We start from the raw sequence: 26,003 nt of genomic DNA on the forward strand, positions 1-26,003 counted from the left end.
TTTAAAGAAAAGTAGAGTAGAAAGTTTGCAGGTTGTAACTCCTACACGCCATACCCTTCTTTCTGATACAAAGCGTTTTTCAAAGAAATTGGTTAAAGCTGGTGGAAGGGTGTCCGAGCGGTGGAACTGGAACTTCCTCCATGATTGAATTGGCCTTCATAGTCCACTTGCTAGAACAACATAAAATCAATCCAGCCCATTTTTCATTTTTTGGGGTCTTGTTAAACTCAATCAACTCCAATATTGCCAAAATCCCTTTAGAGTTTAGCAAATTCGGAGGTACAAACGCGTTTGAATTTATGTGAGTATGCCAGCTAAAGGGACAGTAAATAATGTGTACCAAATTTGGTCTTATATCTAACCCCTGTTGGGTTCCACCACACGAGCATGATCATACAAAGCCAGATTGAATCATGATGGGGCTGAACATGAAGAATTCCGATCGCTGGTTTGAATGTATGTAGAAACCACGCTAGCCGTGCAGCGGGTTGCCGGGGGGCTAACATGTCGAGCCCATGCCGGCCATCACGTGAACTTCACAAGGGAACCCTGTCCATGTTCCGGAACAAGTATTTTCACAGCTAGGGTTTTTGAACCCTACCATTACTTGAATGTGATCAAAGAAACCTACAAAAACACACACCAAACGTACAATATGTTGTTGGTTACTTTGTCTAAGTTCATTCCTCTCTCTCTCTCTCTCCTATTATTGATCTACAATTGTGGAAAGAAACTCCGACAGAAAGAATCGAGATTATTTTAATGGAGAAGAGTTTTAGTATCAGAATCATTACAAGGAAGAAGATCAGTAGAATGTTTTAGTTCCCCGTTATCATGGAGGGTCTTGAAATGAGAGAGTTCATGCATCATGATGTGTTTGGAGGTCGTCTGCTGACATGTTGGTACATGTTTAGCATTAAACTCATGTGCGCGAACTATATTTTAGGAACTGCTACTGTCACGTTTAGTTCAATTTTAAAAACCCTATAAGCACATGAACTCATCAAACTAGAGATATCTACAAAAAAAAAAATATGAAAGACAGGACAATGATTGGACATTGCCTGGTTCAATTTTGATTCGGGTTCGAAAGATAATCCAAGAAATTAGAGCTCCCTGGAACAACATCAGCAAAGTAACAAAGGCCAGTTTCCTTCTGTTTTGTGAAAAAAACAAAATCCCCTGTTACACCATCGAGATGAACCATTGCAAATTGCAAAAACATGGTTCTTGTCATGAAGGATCATTTCCAGGGAACATCAGCAGGCATAATTCGCTCTGGTAAAGGTTTCTACACTGGAAATGATACATGAAACAAAGCAAATACTTCTCAAGCAAAGCAAATACTTCTCAAGCTTGACGACCAACTATAACAACAGTCAATTTTAGAATTAGACAGTTTAGATTATATTAATTAAACAGTTTGATATTATATATATATATATATATAGAGAGAGAGAGAGAGAGAGAGTAGTTGGTTTGGCGATTGGTGGGGACAGAGACAGAGGGTGAAAACTTGGACCTAACCTGGGCTAGGCGGTTCTGGCACGTTGGTGCATTCTTTCCTTACCTGTCCGGATCATTGCTAGGCTTTTTGCCGACCCAACTTCTATGCTGTCCCTAACTTCCTCTCTTCCACAAGACGCAAGTCAATTTCCTTTCGCTCCCTCCTATATATATATATATATATATATATATATATATATATATATATTCTCAGCTTCAAGCAGAAACACCATTCGCTTTAAGCCCCCATCTCTCTAGCTTTTGTTTCATATTTTATTGGGTTCAACGTTTGTAGTACTTTATTTTCCATCTGAATATGGAGCTTCAACTGGGTCTTGCTCTCCCAACTCCAAACATAATCAAGGGGTTCGACTTGAACAACCTCGGACTCCACCAGCTGAAAGAAATGGGGGGTTTGGAAGCTTGGAACCACGCCGGTGGCTGTTTCGGGGACAAAGATTGTGTTAAAAACAAACGTGGTTTTGAGCAGGCCTTTGGAAACTTCACTGATGACTGCAAAGCAATGCCTTTGCTCCTATGGAGTGGTCAGCCAAATGAGGAAGAAGATCACAGGGATCAAAAGAAGAAAACTTCTTCCTCCATCGCTGAGTAAGTTCTGTTCTTTTTTCAGATGGAAAACAAGAAAACGTTAACTACAAACCTGATACATAATTCTTTCAGTTTGTTCCAGCAAGTGAAATGGCAAAGAATCGGATTTCATTTTGAACTTGATTCACTGATCAGAAGCCAAACAAACATCATCTGATACTGACAATTGCTTTTTCAACTGTTAGGAATTATGCAGAGGAAGAACAAGTGGTGGGGTGGCCACCCATTAAGCCATGGAGGAAGAATCTATTCCACCAGCATCAGCCTGGCAGGATTGAGAATAATCGGACGGCAGAGAAGGAAAATGGCAGATCCATCTATGTCAAGGTGAAGATGGAAGGAGTAGCAATAGCAAGAAAGGTTGATGTAAGGCTTTACCACTCCTACCAAGCACTTACAAGCTCTTTGATCAGCATGTTTGCCAAAGGTAAGAAGTAATCAACCATACATAAAAATTCTTTCCAAAGTCTCAACATTCGGTTGATCTTTTGTTCCTGTTTTGAACAGACCAAAAATGTGATGAAGATGATTACACACGTTACACTCTCACCTACCAAGACAAAGAAGGAGATTGGCTGATTGCTGGAGATATTCCATGGCAGTTCGTATATTTTTCTTCCCTTTTTTCCTAGCCTTTCAATGAAATTTTATTGTTAGTAGCAACGTTAACCAATTGTTGAAGGACAAGAACAAATAAACAAAAGAAAATGCTTAGCGTATTTGTCTATTTAAGAGAGACATATTCGAATTTTCTTTTTTAAATAATAAAAAGAAATAAAAAATTAATACAATTTCTTTCTATTATAATTTCTTATTATTTAAAGATTCAGATTCGAATCTTTGTTCTAAATATCATATGACTTCTTTCTATTATAATTTCTAAACAAATTTTTTGATATTGGTTTCGCAGGGTTTTTATTAAATCTGTGCAACGATTGAAGATAATCAAGAATTCGGAATGAATGGAAATGAATGAATTTATACTCGACTACCAAGATAAGCTCAAATTTACTAGTGTTACCAATGCTAGTACATGGGATATGATCAATTCTTTCCAATTAATAGTTGTAAAAACTCTAAAATGAGTGAAGTGTGAAAACATATATATGTAAGCTCTAGCAAGAACAAGATGAGTGAAGCATAATTAATTAATTAGCTTGTTAATTAGGTCAGCTTCTATTTGATGTATTGAGAGCCTAGTTTAAGTTTGTAACCTCTCTTTATTAGTTTCTTTGTTTGTTCAAAGGATGTTGCTACCAACTAAAATCTTTGAGTGCTTTATTTTTTTTTTCATTTTGGGATTCCTTTTTACAAAGGGGAGGAATTTCCCTATAGTTCTAAAATCATATTAATTCTTTATATTAATTGTATTTTTTAATTAATAGTAATGTTGTTTAATTTGTTAGAAGATGGTAGAAAATTTTGGTTTAATGATTAGTATCACTTACTTAAGATTTAAGGTATAGGATTAAGAAAGACTACCATCATTTCATACATGATAAAACAAGACTAATTTATGCAAATTTTAATCTTCTCAAAAATATTTTCTAATAATTTAAAAAGGTATTAGCAATAAAATATTAGAAAAATTCTATTCATGGTACATGAATTAATTTTACTTTAAAAGAAAAAAAATTTTCAATACTGATGATTTCTTAAAAAGAAAATAAAAAAATAAACTTTGTTAGAAACAGAGTAAAATCCTTTTAAAAAAATAATTTCATGACTCATGCATGTTTAGAAACTTAAAAACTTATTTTATATGTAAAATATTTTACGGATCAACCGATAAAACATCCATTTTGAGCCGGAAATTGTTATATTTATTTGTCATTAAAAGTTTAGTAATTTTTTCATAAAAAGATTAATTTATATTTCCTTCCCGGAAATCACGGTGTTATTAGACAACAAAGACTGCTGTCTGAAAATCAGTAGCTTATGATAAGTCAAAGTACGTATCACGCAAAGTGCCAGTACAGATTCACTGACGCCATAGTTTAAAGCAAGAACTGTCAAGGAAAATGATCTCTAAGCCATTGTTTCTGCTTCAGTTTCTTGATGAAGAGAATCATAAAGAAAAATCTTCACGTGTATGGAATACCATCAAGGAGAATTATAGACGTATACTACTTTTTTCTTTTTCTTTTTTGGGTATTTTTTCGATTCTTTTTCGATTCACTTCTCGAGGAGTATCAAATGGAAAATTGAATGAATATATGAAATTTTCGATTACTTTATTTAGTTTTTCACTGAAAGAAAGTATTTTGATGCTCTTCAACTGAGAATTCAAGGTATTAATCTGATAACAATCAGTTTTTAGCTCTTAAAAGTAACAAATTTACACTGCAACATATACAAATCAGTTTCCTCTCTTGTTTTGATGTGGGGTTGAAGTTTGGAGCAAGACCGCCAGAGATCAAAGACTGATTTCCTTTCCGGATGGAATATATCTGGGAAAGCAATATGAATGGTGAATGGGAAAAGAAAGCAGAGAATTATGTTTCAGCATTCACACAGAAACAGGATGATTGTAATAGTTATACAAAGAAGATGTTTATGGAGTTGCAGGAGCAGAAAGATACCGGTATGAATTTGTTTCTACAGTTGTAGGATTAGCTGCCACCACTGAACCTTTCAAACTCATTTTTGATCGTCCGATTAACTTTTAACAGCTGAGATGACTTAGGTGGGCTCAGGAACCGCAATTGGGATCCTCCCTGGAAATCTTGATGGCGTATGTGGAAAAGGGTACAAAAGGGTAGTTGTTATGTTAACGTCAGAGATACTGAACAAGCAGTAAAATACAAGTATCGGCTTTTCCCGGGAAACACGAAACATGCAAGAGGTAAGAATTTCTACAAGATTTCGGGCGACTCTGTTTTGGTCTTCGCTTTCATGGAATAGAAAATGCTTTTGAGGAGAGGTAGTCAAAGAAAGACTCCTGCATGATGACTCTGCTAAGTCTGCTTTTGTCTTTGTTCTTACATAGCTTTAATGAATCTTCACCATCAAAATCTGTTTCTTTCGTTTGTAAATTTTATGGCCGCCCTGGTCCTCTGTACTTATCTTCCTACTGTTTGCTGTGCCTATATGTATGCCTTGGTGGGTGCATGGTTTCCATTGCTACTCAGCTATGGGGTTTCTTAGCTTTTCTTTGCTCGTTCTTGGGTTGCTTCAGCTTGTTTCTGCACAACAAAACACTGATCCAAATGAAGGTTTCTATAAGCAAGCTGTATATTTTATGGATGCTTTCATTAATGTTTCAACTCGTAATTATGTTCTAAGTTTTCTCATCTGCTTTTTTTTGGTTCAGTGGCTGCCCTCAGGAAGATCATAGATTACTGGAACTTGGGAAGTAAGCTGAATCTAACCGTTGACCCCTGCAGCCAGAACGCAAAATGGACCTCAGAAGATTCAAATCCTCGTGTTGCCTGTGACTGCTCCAGCAATCCCTGCCACATCACCCTTTTGTCAGCTTACAAGCACCACCATGATCATTATGTTTATCATTTCCCCGCTGTATTAGTTATATTATCCTGATTGTTTTAATTAAAAAAAATTGCAGGAAGATTTATGCTTTGGATATTAAGGGTGAGATACCCAGAGAACTGTTTGAGCTTAAGGAGTTGATGGACTTGTATGAGACCAAAACGTGAAACTTTGGTTCCTTTATACCCATTTTAAATTGATCTGACATCCTATCTGTGATACAGGAATCTAGGTCAGAATGTGTTAAACGGGTCCATTCCTGCTGAAATTGGACAGCTATCAAAAATGCAATACCTGTAACTGTCCGAACATGCTTGCTTTGAATTTTAGTGCTGAGTTCCTGGATTTGCAGGATTAATGCATATCTGAACTTGAACCAGTCACTGATGTCTTTTTGTTTGGACAATTCAACAGTAGCCTAGGCATAAACAACCTCACAGGTCCAGTGCCCCCAGAGCTTGGCAATTTAACCAAGTTGCTTTCCCTGTTAAGTTCATATCCATAGTTTTTCCAATATCTTTTCAAAATTTTCGTTTTAACGTTAAGCCCTTTCACTGTAAATCCTGAATTTTTCTTTTGCTGTTTTTGTGTTACAGAAGTTTTAGCTCAAACAATTTCTATGGACCATTACCCAAAGAGCTTGGACGTTTGACATCTTTGCAGCAACTGTAAGTAGGGCAACCTGAATTTTAATCCATTTTGTTAAAGGAAAAAGAGAACAAGCTGGTATTTTCATAACAGTAACTCAATGGATAGCCACTATAAATTGATCTTTTTAACAAGATCTGTTGGATGTTTGTGCCTGTTCATGGATTGAATACACTGAGTGTCTTATATATCTCATCTTGCAACATAAGTGCAACTTAGTGTGAATTAAGCATTAATATAAGAACTTATACTCTTCCACCACTTTTAAGAGTTACTAATATATTATGTTTCTCTATGCTTTCAGTTCTAATTTATTATCAAACTTTCCTTTCAGGTATATTGATAGCAGTGGAGTTAGTGGACCAATCCCTCCAGAATTTGCAAATTTAAAATCCCTTCAGATTCTGTACTTCTCTAGTGATTGTTGAACAATCTTTGAAGATAGATATCCTTGATAGTAGAAACAGGAAAGAAGTTGTTTGAAAGGCTAATTTTCTTTATTTTGACCACATTGCAGCTGGGCATCTGATAATCGCTTAACTGGGAAGCTGCCAGAATTTCTTGGGACCTTTACAGAATTCAGAGACATGTATGCAAATGACTTTTCCTTCAGATATATAATGCCATTGATATAGCAATATTTACTGTTGAGTTTTCTTTCTTCGACAGGCGGCTTCAAGGGACATCTCTTGAAGGTCCAATCCCAAGCAGTTTTGCAGCTCTAACTAAATTGGAGGACCTGTAAGGCCTTTTACTTAGATACAGTGTGATCCTAACAACTAAAGATGACTTTCTACTTTCAAATTAAGCATCCACTTGTTGCAGTGATTGCCTTTTTTACTTTATAAAATTTGTGCATGGCTTACTTGAAATAATCAATGCTTATAGGAGAATTGGCGATCTGAGTGGGGAAGATTCCTCTCTTGATTTTTTAAACGACCAGACACGTTTGTCCACACTGTAAGAGATTTATATTTCATAGTATTGAATCTGCAAACAATGCTTTCTTCTTTTTCTGCTGCTGTAATTGCTTTCATTTTTGTGTCACTCACAATCATGAATGCAGATCTTTGAGAAATTGCCGGCTATCGGGACAATTACCAGAACGTCTTGGCAGATTCACCATGTTGCAATACTTGTAAGTCACCTTATTATTGATTTATATACTTTTCTCTACCTGCAGATGAATATGATCTCTATTTTTCTTTCTTTTTGCAATTTTCTTTTCTTAAACAAAAAGAATGCATGCACTTTCTTTTCCCCTGCATTTTTCTGATTGCTGTGCGCTGAAAGCAATTTAGCTGTTCAGGAATTATATCACCTTGTCTTTTATCTGGGTAAAATCTTGATTTCAGGGACTTGAGTTTCAACGAGTTGACAGGTCAAATACCGATCTCATTCCGGGAGTTCTCTTCATTGCAGTTTTTGTAAGTTCTCTACCCATAGCTCTTCACTGTCCAACTTGGTAGAATGTGACCTCATTTTCGTTCTCTGTCACATAATTTTTGTATTGTACCTTGTCAAGTTCATGGCATGGACTTTGTTTGCTTCCATAAAGTACTCCTTGCTAACATGAAATTTAGCAGGAAAGATGCAAATGCTTCAACTACATTTCCATGAAGATCTATCTTTTCGAATTCTAGCACATCACAATTTGGGTTCTGACACAGCTTCCAAAAGGCATCATGTCCTTATCTATTAGATTTTTTATCCTAAATTTAGAAGGATAACCCCCCAGCAACTCGAATCCTGTGGAATCCAATCATGAATAACTCGGTGTGCATTCAGTCGAAAATTTTTGACTGATCTCATCCTTCCCACATAATTGATTGAAAAGTTGGTTTGCACAAAATCTTAAGTGACTTAGAGGAATAATGGGTTCATGAAAATTCAAGCTGGGAAAAGAAACACCTCAGTTTTCCATTTTCTTAGGCAAATTTTTTCTCAGTACCTAGGGGGGAAACAGGGGTGCTGCATCAGTCCATCTGATTATTCATGTGGCAGGTACCTTGGAAACAACAACTTGAGTGGGGAGTTGCCCAAAGACATCATAACTCCAGAGCTTATTGCATTGTAAGTGTCATGTTGAGTTTAATTACTCAATACTTTGCTTCTTCAGCCACGAATCTGTTCTCGTGGATATTGACTGCTTCATTGCAGGGATGTTTCATTCAATCCCCTTTCTGGAAATTTACCTCCACAGTTTGCTATGGTTAAATCAATGTAAGTTTCAGTTTTCCTTTTTAATCCTGTAGGTATACCCCTATTGGTGGGTAAAACTCATGTTTCAAATCCAGCAGTGATCACTTTTTAGTGAAATTCTGTGACCAAATTTTCATTGATGTTGTCTTGCTGCTCGGATTGAACAGTAACTGACTTCCCCTATTCATACTCAGGAATGTTGTTGGAACTTCTATCAATGCAAATGGTTTACAGGACAAGTAAGCTTTTTCTTGAGATTCCTATATTCATGTTTCAGTTCTAGCCTTCCTTGCCAGTAATTCAATGCAAAGATTGACAAACCATGTCAATGATGATGAATACAGAAAGGTTTCTGAGACGTTGGAGTGCCTCCAAGGCAAAACCAAGTGCAGAAACAAGGTTCCTTCCTGTGAGTGTAGCCTTTCAACTTCTTTAGTGTTTTTAACATTCTTAAGAAATGAAGAAACAATCACACAATGCCATGAAAGAAATTCTGATCAGACTATGATTAATCCAAGTTCTCCTTTTTCTTTGTGCAGCTTCGTTTTCTATCAAGTGCGGAGGCACAGCTCAGAAATCCGCATCTGGCATTGAATTTGATGATGACTCTGAAATACTCGGAGCCGCCTCATTGTACACAAGCACTGACAATCAATGGGCAGTAAGCAGTGCTGGAAGTTTCATTTCAAACCCGAATGGAAACATTTATATTGCAAAGACAGATTCTCAGATCACAGGAACCTTAGAGTCAGAGCTGTACCAGACAGCAAGGGTTTCACCAAGCTCTTTGAGGTACTATGGCCTTGGTTTGAAGAATGGGAAATACATTGTTAAGCTTCATTTTGCTGAGATAGCAATGGATGACTCGCTGTCTTGGAAAGGCCTGGGGAGGCGCTTATTTGATGTTTATATTCAGGTATGGTGAAAAAATCTAACTGCCCATCTTCTCTTGAAATTCAGAACAAGCTGCCCTTGCCCCCTGTCTAACATATTCCAATTTGTTAGAGCAATTGACATGGTAGATATGTAGGCTTCAATCCCCTTTTTTTTTTTTCTCTCATCTCACTTTAAATTTAAATCGGTTGCTCAAGGGTGAGAAAGTTCTTCAAGATTTCAATATCCAGCACGAGGCTGGCGGATCCAAAAAAGCCTTGATCAGAACATTTGAGGCAAATGTGACAAACACAATCATGGAAATTCACTTCTTCTGGGCTGGAAAAGGCACCTGCTGCATTCCATATCAAAGCACATATGGCCCCTTAGTATCAGCAATCCATGCATCTCAAGGTTTTTCTTATATCATCATCTTGGGTTTAACAATCTCTGTTACATGGATTCGGATTAGTGTCAGACACGGGTACATGTCGAAAAAAATCGAACACAAATACATTAAAATTAAGAATCCATGTAACAGAAATAATAAACTTATTGGATTATCTTAGTTCCTGACGATCATCAAACTTTTGTCAGTATCAGAAGGTGCTGCTGCCACTTCCAATCGCAAACGAGTGGGACTAATTGCTGGAATTGTAATCGGGGGTGCAGCCGGGATTGTGATAGTGTCTTCCATATTCTACTTATGGTGGAAGAAGGATCCACAGGGACACATGAGAATCTTCACAGACTCACCAAGGAAACAACTAACATAAGTTCCCCCCCACTCTCTCTCTGGGCTCAGCCTGCTGTATAATATGTACCTAAAACTGAAAAATCCTGAATAACAATGCCTCTGCACCCAAACATCGTGCTCAAGCTGGTTTCTTGGGTCCTTGGCCTTCCAAGGGCCAGCTATGAACTACCATGGGGTCCTAATCTGAAGCAGAAAATTGAACCATAAATAATGGATGGTTGAAGCCTTGATGTGGCTCTGTGTCCCTCTCAAGGTCCATTTGTATTTAAATTATGCAATCAATTTCTGTCTTTCAGCATCAACGCCCTGTTGTATAATTTATGAAGTTGGTCTTTAGTGGTTTTCGTATTACCTGTTTTTTTTTTTTTTTCCATTTGCTTTTGTATTTTTCTTGTTGTCTAGATGTTACTGATTCCGGGACCATCCTTGCTTTTTCCGCTAAGGAACTTAGAAACAGTTAATATTTATGGCGTGGAAGCCTTTGGAGGATCAGTTAAAAAGGTTCTGCTACAAACACAGCTTATAGATACTTAGATTTTAACACAACGGAGTATTTAAATATTTACACCATCTTCTATTCTATTTGGGAGACGTTTTTTGTGAGATAAAATAATAAAACTTAATAAATTAAAGTAAATAATATCTTATAAGATAGCAAGTTTTAATGAAAAATTAACAATTACTCAGTCTAATACTAATGAAAACTTTGATCTTATGGCATATGATGTAACAATTAATTTAATCACATGACAATTGATATGGAACGTGTTATATAGACAGAACGATGTCTATTGCATTTCATTTTAGTATTGTTAATTTTTTTTTTAAATTAGAGATTTGTGTAGGTACGAATCAAAAAGATAAGTACAATAAAAAATAAATAAAACTCAATTATATAAATGAATATGATTCAAGAACTTTTTTATTATTCAAGCCTTGTCGCCTTTTTGTTTTTTTCTTTCGTAAACAGTAAAAGCATATAATAAGGTGGAACAACTGAGTAGAATCAATTAATTCGTGTACCCAAAAGCGAAAAAACCAGTGTTACAATCAATCATAGGGGAATATTTATATATATAAAGCAATATACTTTATGAGTTGAGCTTTGGGTTTTAGAATTTTAGGCTCCCCTTTTGCCATGTCCTTTCACTTTAACAATAGTGCTCCTTTAAATTCTTTTTTTTTTTTGCTTTTCGATGCTTTAACTTGAAACCTCCACTTCCATATACAAAGCTTTTTCTTCTTTAATTCTATGCTTCTTTTTTTCTCCCCTAGGACCTGATACAAACAAGTTTCTAACCTATCAGATTCATATCAAAAAATATATAATTAATAAAAAGAAAAGAAATGTCAATGGGTTTTCTTTATGTCCATATCATGATGGAAATTACTAAGGGATTTTTTTTCCAATGGGAATTGGGGGACATGCATTTTTATATGAACTCTCTTTGTCCTTTGGAACTTTTTGACAATGCCCAAACCACAAAAAAAAAGAAAAAACACAATGATTTCTTAAAGTGAGGGTAAACTATTTCTTTGCTATAAAGTTTTATTCTAATGCTTCCCTTTTCGGGTTTCGCATAAGTGTTCGACCTCTCTAGAATTTTTAACAGAAATTAGGAATAGTAGTATATAAGGTACTTTTAATTTGGTAGCATTCGCATTTAAATTTGATTGTAAACACTAATTAAATATTCATAGTTTATATGAACTTAATTTATTAATTATATGTAATACATATACTAAAAATAAAAAAAATTTATTAGTTATAATCAAATTCAAATAACAAATATCATAAAACTAATATTCATATCTTATGCAAAGCTGTTTATCATATACATCAATCTTACCTATAGATGACTCTCTCTCTCTCTCTCTCATTGCTAAGCAGAGTAGTCAACATACAAAGCAGCGATGAGGTTTTGAGGGTGGACTCGAACCCACAATCTCCCAATCCGGAGGCTGCTCTATGACATGATACAAGCTTTTTTTTTTAATGGATTTGTACTTTACAATTTGACTTGAAGATATATACGATGAATTTTTGGTCTTTTAGACTCTGAAGTCCTGGCCTCTTCGGTCACCACCAAAAACAGAAAATACTAACAAAAAAAAAAAAACACTGAAAAAAGTTTATTAGTCTTCTAATGTCAGCCTCAAAATCTGGTTGACCCCATTTTCTGGATAGCTATAGCTAGACACTCCCCACTCTTTCCATAGGCTTTTTGCATTTTGACAGTTTGACTAGCATTTCAGGTCTATGTAAACTCCGTCATGAAATTAGTTTCCAGTAATATATCAGTGACGAATTTATAATTTTACTCGTAAAATAATTTAAAATAATTATATTATTATATATATCATTTGATCAAGATTTAAATTTAATTTCATATAATTTTAAATTTTAAAAATAAATTTATAAATTATGAATTTACTGTTTTAATTTAAAAGATATATATGATAAATTTTGAAAAATTCATGTTTATATTCTTAAATCTATTTAATCTCTTATTAATATAAAATTTATAATAATTTTAAAAAAAATTAAAAAACTTAATATATATAATTGAATGATATATAAATATTTTTTATAATTATTTTGAATTAAATTGTTAATATTTCAAAAGAAAATGGAAACTTAATGATTAGTTACGAAAAAAAGATACTTCTTTGTCATTTTAGTTCTTAATTTAGAATAAATTCTGGTAACAAAAATTTAAAGCAAAATTATTTGGGTAGCAACTCCATGTAGCAAGGATCCCGACACACTGCCAAAGTAAAAAAAAAAAAAAAACAGATTTACTATTTTAGTAAATTTTAAAGAAAAAAAAATGTCGGCATCACCGTAAACCGTACGCGTAGTATTGCAAATTAATTAATGGCCGCGAAGCATCTGATCAAAACCTCCATCTCTCTCTCTCACTGCTCTTCATACATGTTTTCTGTCAGACAACAAGCACAAGCACCCTCCGACACTTCCGCTAAAATAGCTGCCTCTCACCAGATCTCTTACATCCGACCTAACGGCCCTGATCTCTCCACGTCGCCGGACCCCAATCCACTATTTAAATCCACCTTTCTTTCCTTTATTTCTGGTTCTTTCTTTCCTCCTCCTCCTCCTCCTCCGCTTTCCCCGTCCTCTTCTCCACTCTTCTTCTTACACAGGGAAAGAAAGAATCTATAAAAAAAAGAAGAAACCGTCGCCGTTTTGTTGCTAAATTGGCTGGAAAAAAGGTCAACGAATCCGGTGCCGTTGTGACTGGCCAGCAAAGCTTCTCACTTTTCTCCTTCTTACGCCGCAGATCTAGAAGGTAAGGTTTAAAAGGACGAAAATTTTGTTCTTTTTCTTTTTCCTCGTTTGCAGTTGGACTTTATTAATCGATTAATTAATCTTAATTAGAGTTACTTAATTCAATTTTGTTAGATTTCTACTTTGGAGTTGAACATTTTAGTGTGCTTACCGTTTGATCAGTTTCCAAAAGAAAAAGGAGGTAAATTTGGTTGAAATCAAACGGTCCAGATGGCGCCGAGCACGATTCGAAAAGCGATTGGGGCCGTTAAGGACCAAACCAGCATAGGAATAGCGAAGGTAGCGAGCAACATGGCGCCGGACCTCGAGGTAGCAATCGTGAAAGCGACGAGCCACGACGATGACCCCGCAGACGAGAAATACATACGAGAAATCCTCAATATGACCTCCTACTCGCGCGGCTACGTTCAGGCGTGCGTGTCCGCCGTGTCGAAGCGCCTGGGGAAGACACGTGATTGGATCGTGGCCCTCAAAGCGCTGGTGCTTGTTCACAGGCTGTTGAATGATGGAGATCCTGTGTTTCAAGAAGGGATCTTGTATGCTACGAGGAGAGGTACGAGGTTGTTGAATATGTCAGATTTTAGAGATGAGGCTCACTCGAGTTCATGGGATCACTCAGCTTTTGTGAGAACTTATGCGATGTATTTGGATCAAAGACTTGAATTGATGCTTTTCGATAGGAAAGGTGGTGGTGGAGGCAGCGGGGCGGGAGGAAGTAGTCATGGAAATGCTGATGATAGATATGGTGGGAGAGATAATTTCCGATCACCTCCACCAAGGCCGTATGAGTATGATTATGGGGATTTTAGAGGTGATAACGGATATGGAAATTATGGGATGACTAGGAGAACAAGGTCTTATGGGGATATGAGTGAGGCAGTGGGTAGAGATGGAAGAGAGGAGAAGAAAACGGTGACCCCATTGAGGGAAATGAAGCCTGAGAGGATTTTCGGGAAGATGGGTCACTTGCAGAGGTTGTTGGATCGGTTCTTGTCATGTCGGCCTACAGGATTGGCCAAGAATAGTAGGATGATCTTGATTGCTTTGTATCCTGTTGTGAAAGAGAGCTTTCAGTTATATGCAGATATTTGTGAGGTTTTGGCTGTTTTGCTTGATAGGTTTTTTGATATGGATTACCCTGATTGTGTTAAGGCATTTGACGCATATGCGAGTGCGGCAAAGCAGATTGATGAGTTGATTGCATTTTATAATTGGTGTAAGGATACGGGTGTGGCTAGATCATCAGAGTATCCTGAGGTGCAGAGGATTACAAGTAAGTTGTTGGAGACATTGGAGGAGTTTGTGAGGGATAGAGCTAAGAGGCCAAAGAGTCCAGAAAGAAAGGAGCTTCCTCCTCCACCAAAAGAGGAAGAGCCTGCACCAGATATGAATGAAATAAAGGCACTCCCTCCACCAGAGAATTACACTCCACCGCCACCACCAGAGCCTGCGCCTGTTAAGCCCCCAGAACCACAGGAAGATTTAGTAAATTTGAGGGATGATGCTGTCACAGCTGATGATCAGGGGAACAAATTGGCTTTGGCTTTGTTTAATGGTCCTCCAGCTAATAATGGTAATGGGTCATGGGAAGCTTTCCCATCCAATGGGCAGCCTGAAGTGACATCTGCTTGGCAAACCCCAGCTGCCGAGCCAGGGAAAGCAGATTGGGAATTGGCTTTGGTTGAGTCAGCTAGTAATTTGTCGAGGCAAAAGGCAGCTTTGGGTGGTGGGCTTGATCCGTTATTGTTGAATGGCATGTATGATCAGGGAATGGTGAGGCAGCATGTTAGTACTGCCCAGTTGAGTGGGGGGAGTGCCAGTAGTGTGGCATTGCCAGGGCCAGGGAAGAGCACAACACCAGTTTTAGCTCTTCCGGCACCGGATGGAACAGTTCAGAATGTCAATCAGGACCCATTTGCTGCATCTTTGAGCATTCCACCTCCTTCATATGTACAAATGGCTGACATGGAGAAGAAACAACATTTGCTTGTCCAGGAACAGCAGGTATGGCAGAAATATGCAAGGGATGGGATGCAAGGTCAAGCTAGTTTGGCCAAGATTAGTAATCCTGGATACCATGGACCAGGTCCTATGCCAGTGATGCCTTACGGAATGCCACCAGTCAATGGGATGGGGCCACCAGCCGGGTATTACTATACACCTTACTGATTTTTCCACATATAAATAGATGACCTTTCTTTGCCTACCTTTTGTATTATGTTTTCTAGTTTTCTCTTCTTCTTTTTTCGTTTCTTTGGGATGATATGATGTTGTTCCTGCAATTTGTGCACAAAAATGGGGAGGAGAGGAGAGAGAGGAGACTTGAGTTCAAATGCTTACTGATTGTGGGAATTTTGATGCAGGGAGATTCATGATCTGTTTTTGATGTCTCTTTGTGCTTTGTAATATTAGAATTTTATTGACATTCTTATGTTCATTGTGTGATCGTCTCCTTAAGACCATTGCCATGACTCCGTAGTAATTCAAATTTAAAATTTATTGCAATTAATTGAGGTTGTTTATCCAAGAAGATCTTATTCTCATCACCATTTATAGGTTATCATGTCAACTTTTAACATCTCACGCTGGTTAGGTCTGTTGTTGGTTTCAATTTAGTTGGTGAAGCGGCAAAGAAGGTTAGGTTTGGGTTTCTTGCAATGCTAATGCATGCACCTCTTTGTTGCCCTTATGTTGTTCTGAAAGAACTATGTATTGCTTTATACCAACATTTAAGCTTTTTAAAGCAGAATGCCTGATTTGTTGATCTGGACAGCTATTTGGGATCAGTGCACATATTTGTGGGCTCAACATTCTTATCCATGGAGGGTTTTTCCTCTAAATTAGTATGCTATACTGCTAAGCTTGGATGTTTCTTTACATGTTAAGCTATGCTGGTAGAATAGTTTGTGTTAGGTTGACTGATAAGATAGCTGACCATATTGGTCACTTTTGCTTCATTGCTCCTAGTTCCTAATTTAAATAGATGAAGGTGACAGGAATATCCTGATTGAATAGAAATTCCGATTGACATATTGTAGTAATAGATTTATACCTGGGAGGATAATCTGTGGCAATTGACCTTGGAAATCAAGTCTTCCAAATTGTTATATTTGCTGTTTAATACCCTGGTGAAAGACCTAGAAAATTTGTTACCACAATAATGATTGAGTTGATATTTATAGTATAATTGAGGTAGGTTTCATCATAAATAAATAAATAAAGAATGAAATCGATGTGCTCTAGTCTGTTGTGTGGATTTGGAAGCCGCAATGTGAACAAGAGAAGCAGTTGAAATGAAAAGGACCTTAAGCCCTTGCTGATATATTGATGTGACATTAGAATTCTGTGTTTTCCTGCTGGGTAAGGCTTGGTTCTCCCTGGAACATACCCTTCTACGGCTGCAACTCCTCAGATTTTGCCTGCTCAGGAGATGTGCAGTCATTCTCGGAGAATGGTAGCATTGGATGCCTATGCCTTTTAGTTCAACAGAGACATGGAAGATTCTTTCCTTTGTTTGAGTCCATAAAATTTCTTTGTTCCTGGTTAACATTCGAGGAGAATCCGAACCCCGAACTCAAAAACGGTGGTCCAAGCAGAATTCAGGTGGCCCCCGCCGTGGCCACGCCTGCTCCTCCATGATTAAACATGAGCGTGGAAAAAATAAAGAGAAAAAGAACAAAAGCATAGCCAAACATTTAGTTCAAATCAGCGGTTCAAATCAAGGATTCATGGCGTTCTTTGGAAAAGAACAACGTTGTCTTGTTCGGTATTGGGTTGAAAACAACCGCTCAGGGAACCTAGTCCACGGATTCTCCTACAAACCCATTAATAGGTCATGACCCACGTTTCCCTGTTTCATATTCTCCTCCACTAGATTTAAAATAGAGCCACAAACACACCATGTCACGGCATCTTTAACTTTTTTCTTTTGTTTTAAGTAATGATACAGCTTTACTTTCAAACACTTTTATAATGGCATCTGAGTTGCTTTCTGTTGGATGGCCTCTCATCTGGATTGCTTCATGTATGAACTCTATATTCCATCCAACAAGGCCGGTTCGTGGAGCGAAAAAACTACACATTTACCTCTTAACTAGAGACTGTATACCTGGCAGAGGCAAACATTGATGCATGGACTTCACCTAAGGGTTGAAAATTGAAAGCAATTAGTTGGATAATAAAGCAAATTAGAAGTCAAAAGATTGGTACCACTACATTTAATCATGGATCACCTACAAATATGCCTGTCTTAATCGAGGGGTCAGCTCAGCAGCAGCTGTCTGTGGGTCCTTTGGGACTAATGACAGGTGATCCGTCCCACCACCACCTCACGTGCTGTTGACTACCAATCTTTTTAGTTTTGTAATAAAATAATAATTTGAGCTAGGCCGATTTATGGTCAGAAGTTGTTCTCCGAATTGGGCTAGTCTTGTGAGGTTAGATGGGCCATCCAATCCATGGACTAGTTCATTTGGTTCGTGAGCCAGGTTGCCCCATGGATACCATTGGCTACAGCAATGGAAACCACTACCACGACCTCGAACCTTCTTTAAAAGAAAGAGAGATGGCAAACCATTACCAAGCAGTGGGATATCTAAATTTGTTCGGCTTTGGTCTTTCGTAAGGATATAAATGGGTAGTTGTTATTCTGATATTGATGAATATCCAGCTCGATAATATAAATTCAGATATCTTATAATGGATCATTAGACGAGTTTAGATAAAACTTTTAATATTCAATAGGGGTTCGAGTAGATTATGTTGAAAGACTTTCAATAGCCAGGCCGGATGGAATTGGACTTTCAAATCTGAGTTAGAAAAGTAGGTATCTAGTTGGGCTGGTTTAGGAAGTATGGGTTCTGGAGACAATGAAACTTGGAAAGAAAAAAACAGTACGTGTCGATGTACTTCGTTTTGGACAAGACAAGAAGATTGAGAGTTGTTCGAACATGAGATTTACGGTGGTTGAGCCGACAAGTGCTCGTGATAGCTGCTGCGACTGCTACTCAGTAGTAAACTGTAAAAAGGGTGCTTTTGCTTCAGCAGCAGGGACATTAATCAGCAACCATTAAAGCATAACTCAAATCTTTTTACGAAGTGGGTTCCATGCAGGCTCTTTGGTTCCCTTTACCACCTTTGCAGATTCCTCTGCGTACTTTGCCTATTACCAAGTACTAAAGTGCCAGCAGTCAGACCATTCACGAGATTCTTATGGTGAATATCAGGACAACCCATTTTGGGATTTTAGATTGTGAATCTTAGGGCCTATTACTAATTAGAAAATAATTTACTGAAAAAAAATTTGTGTAAAATATTTTATAAAAAAATTAATATTTTTTATTATTTTGATAAATTATCGAAAACATTTTCTATTACTTCAATCATTTTGTGAAAAATATTTTCTATCATCACCAATAGAGTTATTTAAATATTAAAATGATAAATGAAAAGTGATTACAAAACAATGTTACTATTTGGTTTTTACATTAAAATTGAAAATGAAAATGAAAAAAAACTAATAATGATATTTTTCAAAGTATTTAAACACATATTGTAATGAAAGAAAGTTATAATTTTCAAAAAAAATTCCATCTCATATTTTTTATCATAACACTATAAAAGTATCAATATTCATCAATTGTGTAAAATATTTAAAATTTATATTTTAAAATGTGTATTAATTAAAAGATGATAATTAAAATTTTTTTTATTATAATTATTAATAGAATTTATTCAATTTATAAATAAAAATATTAATTACATTAATGATTTTACGCAGAATTTTTTTAATTTTAATAGTATTGAATAATATTTATATTTTAAATTAATTTTTTTAAAGTTAAATATTAATATTATTTAATTTTAATATTTTAATTTAAATATTACGAATTCATCAAATTTATATTGCTAGGCTTAATATAATAGCTTTTTTCTTTTCTCCAAAAAATTCCTTACTCCTCTGAAGAAAGTAAAATATTTTACGTACTCAATGAATTTTTATTTATCTACTCATAAAATATTTTACATCTTAGACAATTTTTTTTCCTAAAAAAAATTGCTCTTAATATTTAGAGATTTTCCTAATTGGTGCCCCAATAAAGTTGCCACGTGTGTGTTGTCACAGCGCGTGTCAGAAAAGAACCACTAGGAAGTCAATGTCAAAAGTGGTCCCGACCAAAAAAGATAAATGGTCAATCAACACCGTTGTGGAAAGGTTAAAAAGGGGAAATGGATAAGATTAGCAGTAAATAACCCACCTAAAAGTTAAAAAGAAGAACCGGAAAAGAAAACCGGATGAGCTGGTCCAACCCAGATAGAAAACGCGGTGGCTCGAAAATCGAAGCCTCGCTACCACCAAATTCGAACACCGTGTTTCGCTACTAATTTGTGTTTTTGTTGTATTGATTTTTTTTATTAACCTTAAAATTCCTCAAAAAGAAGACAAAAACGTTTCTGCCTTTTGACGTTTCTTGTTCCCGTATTTCTTCAAACCGGGTCACCCGGATCGAGTTCACTCAAAGACAAAGGCGCGAAAAATAAGGGCACGTTTGACAGAAACAAAATTACTGGGTTCTTTCCCAGCTTTTTTCCCTTTTTATATGTTAGAATGTAGAAAGAAGGAAATTTACAAAAATACCATTCACACGACCTCATAAACAAAAATCCTTTAATCTTTGAAAATGACGTCACTAGCTATACTCAACAAGGGCTGGATTGAATCTGGGGAAAACTTCCGAGCGAACAAGAACGGGTCACGCCGCTGCATCACGGACGAATCGGAGTCGTTGGTTCCGTCGTCCCCGTATCTAGGCTTGTCCTTTCTAAGCTGCATGATCAACTGGGGGCCCACCTCGGATGCCTCGTACATGCGGGGGTGACCATCGGAGCTGCCGTTCCAGTCCACGTGGGTCAGAGTGGCAGGCACAACGCCACGTTGATCTCGCATGTGCAAGAGGGTGGGAAAGTAATTTTCTTCCGGGTAACACGTGTCCCATACCACGCACGGTTGATTGAACTTGGCCCAAATCTTCTGGTCGCCAACGACAAGCCTCGCGTGCTTACGTGTCAGGGACCAAAACTGGGACCCAATCCTAAAATCCTCCAACTTAACCTCCGGCAACATCGCATCCGGCCCACGCGCCGCCCACCTGTCGTAACTCCCAATCTCGTTGTTCAGAATCTCGATGAAGCTTTTCTTGGACCGAGTTAGGGTTTTGTAAGCGAAGTTAAACGAGTGAATGGGTATGCAAGTGGCGGAGAAAAGGGCAAACATGTAATTTGATGGATCATGAAGCAGCGCGTGAGCCAATAACCGCCGCGCAGCAGAGATGAGAGTAGGGGTGAAACGGAGAGCGGGTTTCGAAGGGATGACTCGGTTAGAGAACACGCCTGAAAACGGCAGGTCGTATGGGTAAGTTGGGTCGGCATGGACATAAATATTGAAGAGGTTTCTAGGGGTTTGGTTAAAATAAAGCTCCCAGAGGGGCGCAAAAGGGAGAGGCGTTATGGTCAGGAATAAAAATGCAATCTTTTTAGGAGACCCAGGAAGGGGCTTGGAGCTGACTCGGGCAGCGACTCGGAACAGTGATTTGTCATCTTCTAGCGGAAGTGGCGGTGGTTTAAAGGAGAATCTTTGGTGGGTTTTGGCTGCAGGGACAAAATCCGGGACTGGGTTGTCTCCGGAACCGTCGATGACGGTGGTGGTTGTGGTGGTCGCCGGAGAATTGATTGTAATAATAACGGCTAAAGGCAAGCAGAGGAGCAGAGCACATAAAAGAGACAGCGGGGTTGGGGACAGCATGGTTGATCCTTTTCCTCCGTTGGAGTGGAAAGAGAGTGACTTTCAGACACTGAGCAGCCACAGAGAGAGAGAGAGAGAAAGGAAAAAAATCCTAGAGAGCGAAAGAGAGTGACATCTAGAGAGAGAAAAAGTGGGATTTGGTGTCAGCAGGAGGATTTGTGGAAATATTTTTTTATGGTAAGCTAAATCGACGGCGGAAAATAATACAGGAAATATTTTTTTGTAATTATGTAAAGATAATAATGAAGGCAATGGAAATACTGCTTTTTCTGGTAATATTAGTGTGAATTAGTCAATCGGATTTCCATATCTACGGGGCGTGAAATTTTTTTCTTCTTATGGTAAGTCAGTGGCTAAAACCTTAAAACTAATTTTATGGGATTCACACGTGGCTGACATGCAAGCAAAGTGGGACCCACATTTCTAAGTATGTTATTATTACTAAACAAAATTCAACTAAATGATTGTTGTCTTCTAGCTTAATATTCATTTTAGAGCTTAAGTTTGTCAATTTTTTTTTCTAAATTTAACTTATTATTTCATTTACATTATGATGTTAATTAAATCCTTAATTACTTTAACTTAGAAAAAGGAGATGAAAAGTGAATAACGCGGTGTGTCGGCTAGTGGGTGGCTAAGCTTTGGCTAACCCACCCATCGACAACGGGACCATTTCCAGCCCAAAAAGAAGGGGGACGGGCTAAGGCTTGGACTCCGTCGTGGACAGATCATGGCCTACGCTGCTTGCATGGATCATTCACACGGTTCACTCCTTCACGCACCTAAAAAGTTTGCAGTTTTCCCAGAAGAGCTTCTTGGCCAATGGCTGCAATGAAGCAAAAAGTTGGTGAATTTTGCTGATGGAAGACACACTAGTGAAACGATAAACCTTGAATACTGATGGGTGTTTTTTAATCCTTTTTATCCGTACAAACACATGCTTCTTGATGGATACATGCATGCATGGATGAATCATGTTGTAGGTATGTACGTACATGTAGAATATAATTTTTGAGGTTAATTTTTCTATTTTTGGCAATCAGGACAACCCTCAAAAAAGGTCAAAGCAACAGTCAAAAGCATGAGCTTTGGCCCTTGAGTGTATTGAGACATTGTAAGAGTAAGGGGATTTGCCAGTGTGTTGATGAAGTTTTGCAAATTACAAAGACTTTGCAGAGTTGGGCGGGGGGGGAGATGAGTAAGAGGTTGGGGTTACGTAGATGCCACCGACAGTGACAATGTTATCAATTCCACTACCCCTACCACTAGCATGTATGTATGGTCAGGACTCAGGACAGGAAGGTAGTAAAAAAGGAGCCAAAGAAACAATAAAAAAATAAGAGGAAAGAGAGAGAGAAAGAGAGAGACTCCTGGGGCTAGGGGAAGCAGGCATGTGGATGAGTGGGGGACATACCAAACTCATCAATTAAACCCCCTTGAAATTATTGAGTTTGTGACAGGAAAGAAAGAAAAAGAAAGCCCCAAACCAAGAAACCCCCCATCCTCTTTTCTCCCTCACTCTCGCTCTCTCTCTCTTTCACAGCTTATATTTGGCTTGGTACAGTACAGCATTTTTTGGTCAGTGTATGAAAAAGGAAAACCAAAAGCATAAGCTACCACAAGTTTCTACAGAGCCTGGCCTTTTGTTTCTCTTTGAAGAAACAAAAGCCTTTCTTTCTTCTCCGTTTCTTCTTCACTCAAAATCATTGAAGATGCCTAGACCAGGTCCAAGACCTTATGTCTGTGAGAGAAGAGCTTGGCACAGTGATAGACACCAACCCATGAGAGGTTCTCTCATTCAAGAAATTTTCAGGTGCTTTCCCACTTTCACTTTGTATTTCTTTCATGTGCAAGTATATCTAATTAGTAGATTTGTTTGTCACTAGTATTTTTTTTTATATGTATTTGATTTTGTTTAGAGTTGTAAACGAGATTCATAGCTCAGCAACCAAGAAGAACAAGGAATGGCAAGAGAAACTTCCTGTTGTTGTCTTGAAAGCAGAAGAAATTATGTATTCCAAAGCCAATTCTGAGGTAAAAATTTTCTCCTTTTGCCCACTGTCTGTTGAAACTTAACACTGCTCATCCTCCTCTGCTTGGCTATATTAAGTTTTAAATGGAAAGAACAAACCTTGATCACGATATCTTCTGTCGTTTTGCTCGTTCCTTGTGTAGTTTGGAGACCAAATAAATTTGTTAGTAGTAAATGCGTTGGGTTCTCTTCTCTTCTTCTTTAATGGAGGGGGTGGGATTGGTTCTGTTGATCTGTCAAGTTAATATTTTTCATTCTAATTATTGCGCAGGCTGAGTACATGGACCTTAAATCCCTGTGGGATCGAACAAATGATGCTATTAACACAATCATTAAACGCGATGAGAGTACTGAAACAGGAGAGCTTCTTCAACCTTGTATTGAAGGTACCCTTTCAATTCTGCTGGCTAATTTCCTCTGTTTGAATTTGAGGCCAAGTATGCATATTCGCAATTGGGGCTTTGTTGCTTCTGGATATTTTTTGGGTTAATCATTAAGAGCACTGCCTTCAAATGTAGTACCTTTTATAAAGTGTACTTTCTTTTGTCCCTGAGATGTGATTTATCTATCTTATTGCTGGTTAGCTGCTCTCAATTTAGGCTGCACCCCAAGAAGAACCTTGAGGAGCCAACGCAATTGCAATCCGAGGTGTTACCTTAGCCCGGGCACTCAAGAAGCAGAGAACACTACTCAAGCAAATCTCACAACTAACCCAAATTTCATGGCTAGTTATTCTGGCTTCATGAAATCCACAATCATGAACGTGACTCATTTGGGCTCTGAATCTCAGAAGCACATTGCCCAGGACAGTAATTGCACCACTTACAAGTTTCCTTTTGCATCTGAGAATGGGCCTCTTCCTAGTAATAGCCAATGCTTACCTATGGAGAAGTATCCTCCTCCTAATTTGTATTCAGTTTATCCTCTTTACTATGGAAACCACCTTCAATTTGAAGAAATGCAGCATGGTTTTGGAATCTTCCCCAAGTCAATTTCTAACACGGTAGAGCCTGCTAAGATGGGTGTCATTGATAACCTCTTCTCTTCTGATGTGGACTCTTCAAATAACATGAACCAAACGGATGTGAGCAATACTTCTAACAACCCACATGAAAATGCCTGTGATCTATCGTTGCGGTTGGGCCCTCTTTCGATACCTTGCCTGAGTGTTGGAAAGAGTCGGCCTCAGGTAATTGAAGACACTGGTTCCACCTCCCTAGAGTGGAACAGGTTCGGTGATCTGACACCATCAATTGATAAAATGTTATCTTCCTTTCCTAGGAGCAACAGAGATGACCCTTTGAACTCATCTTTAAACAGATGGAGTCTAGAAGGTGAGCATGTGAATGTAGATGCAACAATGAGAAAGAGAAAGACAGTTTATGGTCCAACAGTGGATCAGCAATTTTGTTTGCCGCCAAAGCTTCCTTACAGCCACTTAACTGGAAGAATGAAAAGTGCAGGATCCTAGACTCAGTCCCTTTAGACCATTGACATGGCCTTGGTGAGTATGTGCTGCTGAAGCTCTTTTTTTTTTTTTTTTCTTTTTTTGCCATCTTTTTGTAGTTATAGTTATGTGTTGATGAGCAGTGTGTTTAAACGTTGCAAGAATGTGAGGTGTAAATATTGAGTGAGTTTCAGTTAGACGAGGCAATCACCAACAAACGGACTGAAGGGGCTCTTGATCCGCAATGTATAAAGAATGTTGTCTTACATGTTGCTGCTTGTAGAACTTTAAACCCTATTAGTCAATGTTAACTTTTGATACCGCTATTTCCTTCTGTCTGATCCATGGCTTTATTTGATAAACACCCTGGAAAACAGTAAAGTGGAAAAGCATAAGAATAATATAAATGCTTTGGGTACTGTATTGGGGGCAACTTAGCCATAGGCTTTTTCTGTGATCAGCTTTCATTTCTGCTTAGTTGTGGTTGTGACACATGGACAGTATGTTATCTGTGAGGAAAAGTTGTTCTTTTCTCTTCACCTGGCCTTAAACTTACCCATTAGAAGAAATAATCTCATCAATGGACAAGTTATCTCATCGGTGGACAACTTGTCTGATTGGTTTGATTAAGAAGGTAGGGCAAGAACTAATAAATGAAAAATCTGGCAGAAAAAGCTATTGTTTGTATGAGTGCTGAGTAGGGGACAAGGTCTCTTTACAAGATCTAACCAGTATTATTTTCTTAGTCAATATTCTTGATGGCCGTTATGTGGGCCCTGTATACTTGGTCTAATTAGGAAGGGTGGAAATCATTAATGAATGACTGGGGGAGTTTGCCTTTTCTTTATTTTGAGTACTGAGCTGCCATTGGTGGGGTCAGATTCTAATCTTTCTTGGTTTCAAGTTTCAACCTTGATTGTGGTGGAGAATATGGACCTTTCTGATAATGTAATTTTGTCTTTAAAAAGCTTTAGGGAGAGATCTGCAAAAGTATGGACGGAGGTTCAAAGGTTCCTGGGCATCTGAAAGTATAGAAATGACTGACTCTTGCTGCTTCATCTACGTTTTGAGTCTGCCATTGGGAACCTGAGGCATCTTTCAAGGTTGATATTGAGAAGATCGAGGAATCCCCAGCTGACAAAAAAGAAGGCATGGAGATTGGGCGTTTTGTAGGAATTATTCCATCCTTTGCTTTTATATGGGTTTGATCATAGTGAGAAGATTAATGTTTCAGTAAAGCTTCTTACTTAAGCTTGGGGAGTTGCTGGGAGTTCAGCTTTTCTGATCAATTTATGATGAAGCATGGTATCAAAATGGGAGCAATATTGA

General features: G+C 37.7%; 4 protein-coding genes across 8 annotated transcripts; 3 read left to right on the plus strand and 1 right to left on the minus strand.

Annotated features, from left to right (window-relative positions):
• Nucleotides 1,724-10,576, plus strand: LOC18587781 (probable LRR receptor-like serine/threonine-protein kinase At1g56130). The gene is made up of 23 exons (XM_018126763.1): nt 1,724-2,115; nt 2,301-2,542; nt 2,623-2,716; nt 3,026-3,076; nt 5,152-5,330; nt 5,429-5,585; nt 5,681-5,752; nt 5,829-5,900; nt 6,019-6,090; nt 6,201-6,272; nt 6,587-6,658; nt 6,770-6,841; nt 6,922-6,993; nt 7,141-7,212; nt 7,319-7,390; nt 7,608-7,679; nt 8,257-8,325; nt 8,413-8,475; nt 8,649-8,693; nt 8,799-8,863; nt 8,994-9,370; nt 9,546-9,741; nt 9,925-10,576. The coding sequence occupies exons 1-23, from the start codon at nt 1,823-1,825 to the stop codon at nt 10,101-10,103; spliced, it is 2,730 nt and encodes a 909-aa protein (XP_017982252.1). The 5' UTR covers nt 1,724-1,822; the 3' UTR covers nt 10,104-10,576.
• Nucleotides 13,006-15,856, plus strand: LOC18587782 (putative clathrin assembly protein At2g25430). 2 transcript variants are annotated; one of them, XM_007011786.2, is made up of 2 exons: nt 13,006-13,395; nt 13,557-15,856. In XM_007011786.2, the coding sequence occupies exon 2, from the start codon at nt 13,605-13,607 to the stop codon at nt 15,561-15,563; it is 1,959 nt and encodes a 652-aa protein (XP_007011848.2). In that variant the 5' UTR covers nt 13,006-13,395; nt 13,557-13,604; the 3' UTR covers nt 15,564-15,856. The 2 variants fall into 2 exon arrangements, with proteins under 2 accessions (XP_007011848.2, XP_017983517.1); XM_018128028.1 differs by having other exon boundaries at nt 13,007-13,395; nt 13,509-15,856.
• Nucleotides 19,949-21,462, minus strand: LOC18587786. Its single transcript, XM_007011789.2, has one exon. It carries the CDS (start codon nt 21,193-21,195, stop codon nt 20,062-20,064), a length of 1,134 nt encoding a protein of 377 aa, XP_007011851.2. The 5' UTR covers nt 21,196-21,462; the 3' UTR covers nt 19,949-20,061.
• LOC18587787 lies at nt 22,540-25,876 on the plus strand. 4 transcript variants are annotated; one of them, XM_018127886.1, is made up of 5 exons: nt 22,540-23,008; nt 23,115-23,229; nt 23,499-23,613; nt 23,812-24,731; nt 25,643-25,876. In XM_018127886.1, the coding sequence occupies exons 1-4, from the start codon at nt 22,782-22,784 to the stop codon at nt 24,696-24,698; spliced, it is 1,344 nt and encodes a 447-aa protein (XP_017983375.1). In that variant the 5' UTR covers nt 22,540-22,781; the 3' UTR covers nt 24,699-24,731; nt 25,643-25,876. The 4 variants fall into 4 exon arrangements, with proteins under 4 accessions (XP_017983375.1, XP_017983376.1, XP_007011853.2 ...); XM_018127887.1 differs by lacking the exon at nt 25,643-25,876 and having other exon boundaries at nt 23,812-24,457; nt 24,548-25,000; XM_007011791.2 differs by lacking the exon at nt 25,643-25,876 and having other exon boundaries at nt 22,541-23,008; nt 23,812-24,416; nt 24,548-24,669.

Source organism: Theobroma cacao, chromosome 9, assembly GCF_000208745.1.
Source record: "Theobroma cacao cultivar B97-61/B2 chromosome 9, Criollo_cocoa_genome_V2, whole genome shotgun sequence".
NCBI classification, from domain to species: domain Eukaryota; kingdom Viridiplantae; phylum Streptophyta; class Magnoliopsida; order Malvales; family Malvaceae; genus Theobroma; species Theobroma cacao.

What these genes read in the sequence shown, in the direction of transcription:
- LOC18587781 (XM_018126763.1), top strand. Translation starts at nt 1,823, where the DNA reads ATGGAGCTTCAACTGGGTCTTGCTCTCCCAACTCCAAACATAATCAAG. An exon ending in ATAATCAAGAATTCGGAATG is followed by an intron (nt 3,077 to 5,151) that starts AATGGAAATGAA and finishes TCGTTTGTAAAT; the next exon opens with TTTATGGCCGCCCTGGTCCT. An exon ending in CAGACACGTTTGTCCACACT is followed by an intron (nt 7,213 to 7,318) that starts GTAAGAGATTTA and finishes TCATGAATGCAG; the next exon opens with ATCTTTGAGAAATTGCCGGC.
- LOC18587782 (XM_007011786.2), top strand. Translation starts at nt 13,605, where the DNA reads ATGGCGCCGAGCACGATTCGAAAAGCGATTGGGGCCGTTAAGGACCAA.
- LOC18587786 (XM_007011789.2), bottom strand. Translation starts at nt 21,195, where the DNA reads ATGCTGTCCCCAACCCCGCTGTCTCTTTTATGTGCTCTGCTCCTCTGC.
- LOC18587787 (XM_018127886.1), top strand. Translation starts at nt 22,782, where the DNA reads ATGAAAAAGGAAAACCAAAAGCATAAGCTACCACAAGTTTCTACAGAG. An exon ending in ATTCCAAAGCCAATTCTGAG is followed by an intron (nt 23,230 to 23,498) that starts GTAAAAATTTTC and finishes ATTATTGCGCAG; the next exon opens with GCTGAGTACATGGACCTTAA. An exon ending in TCTTCAACCTTGTATTGAAG is followed by an intron (nt 23,614 to 23,811) that starts GTACCCTTTCAA and finishes ATTGCTGGTTAG; the next exon opens with CTGCTCTCAATTTAGGCTGC.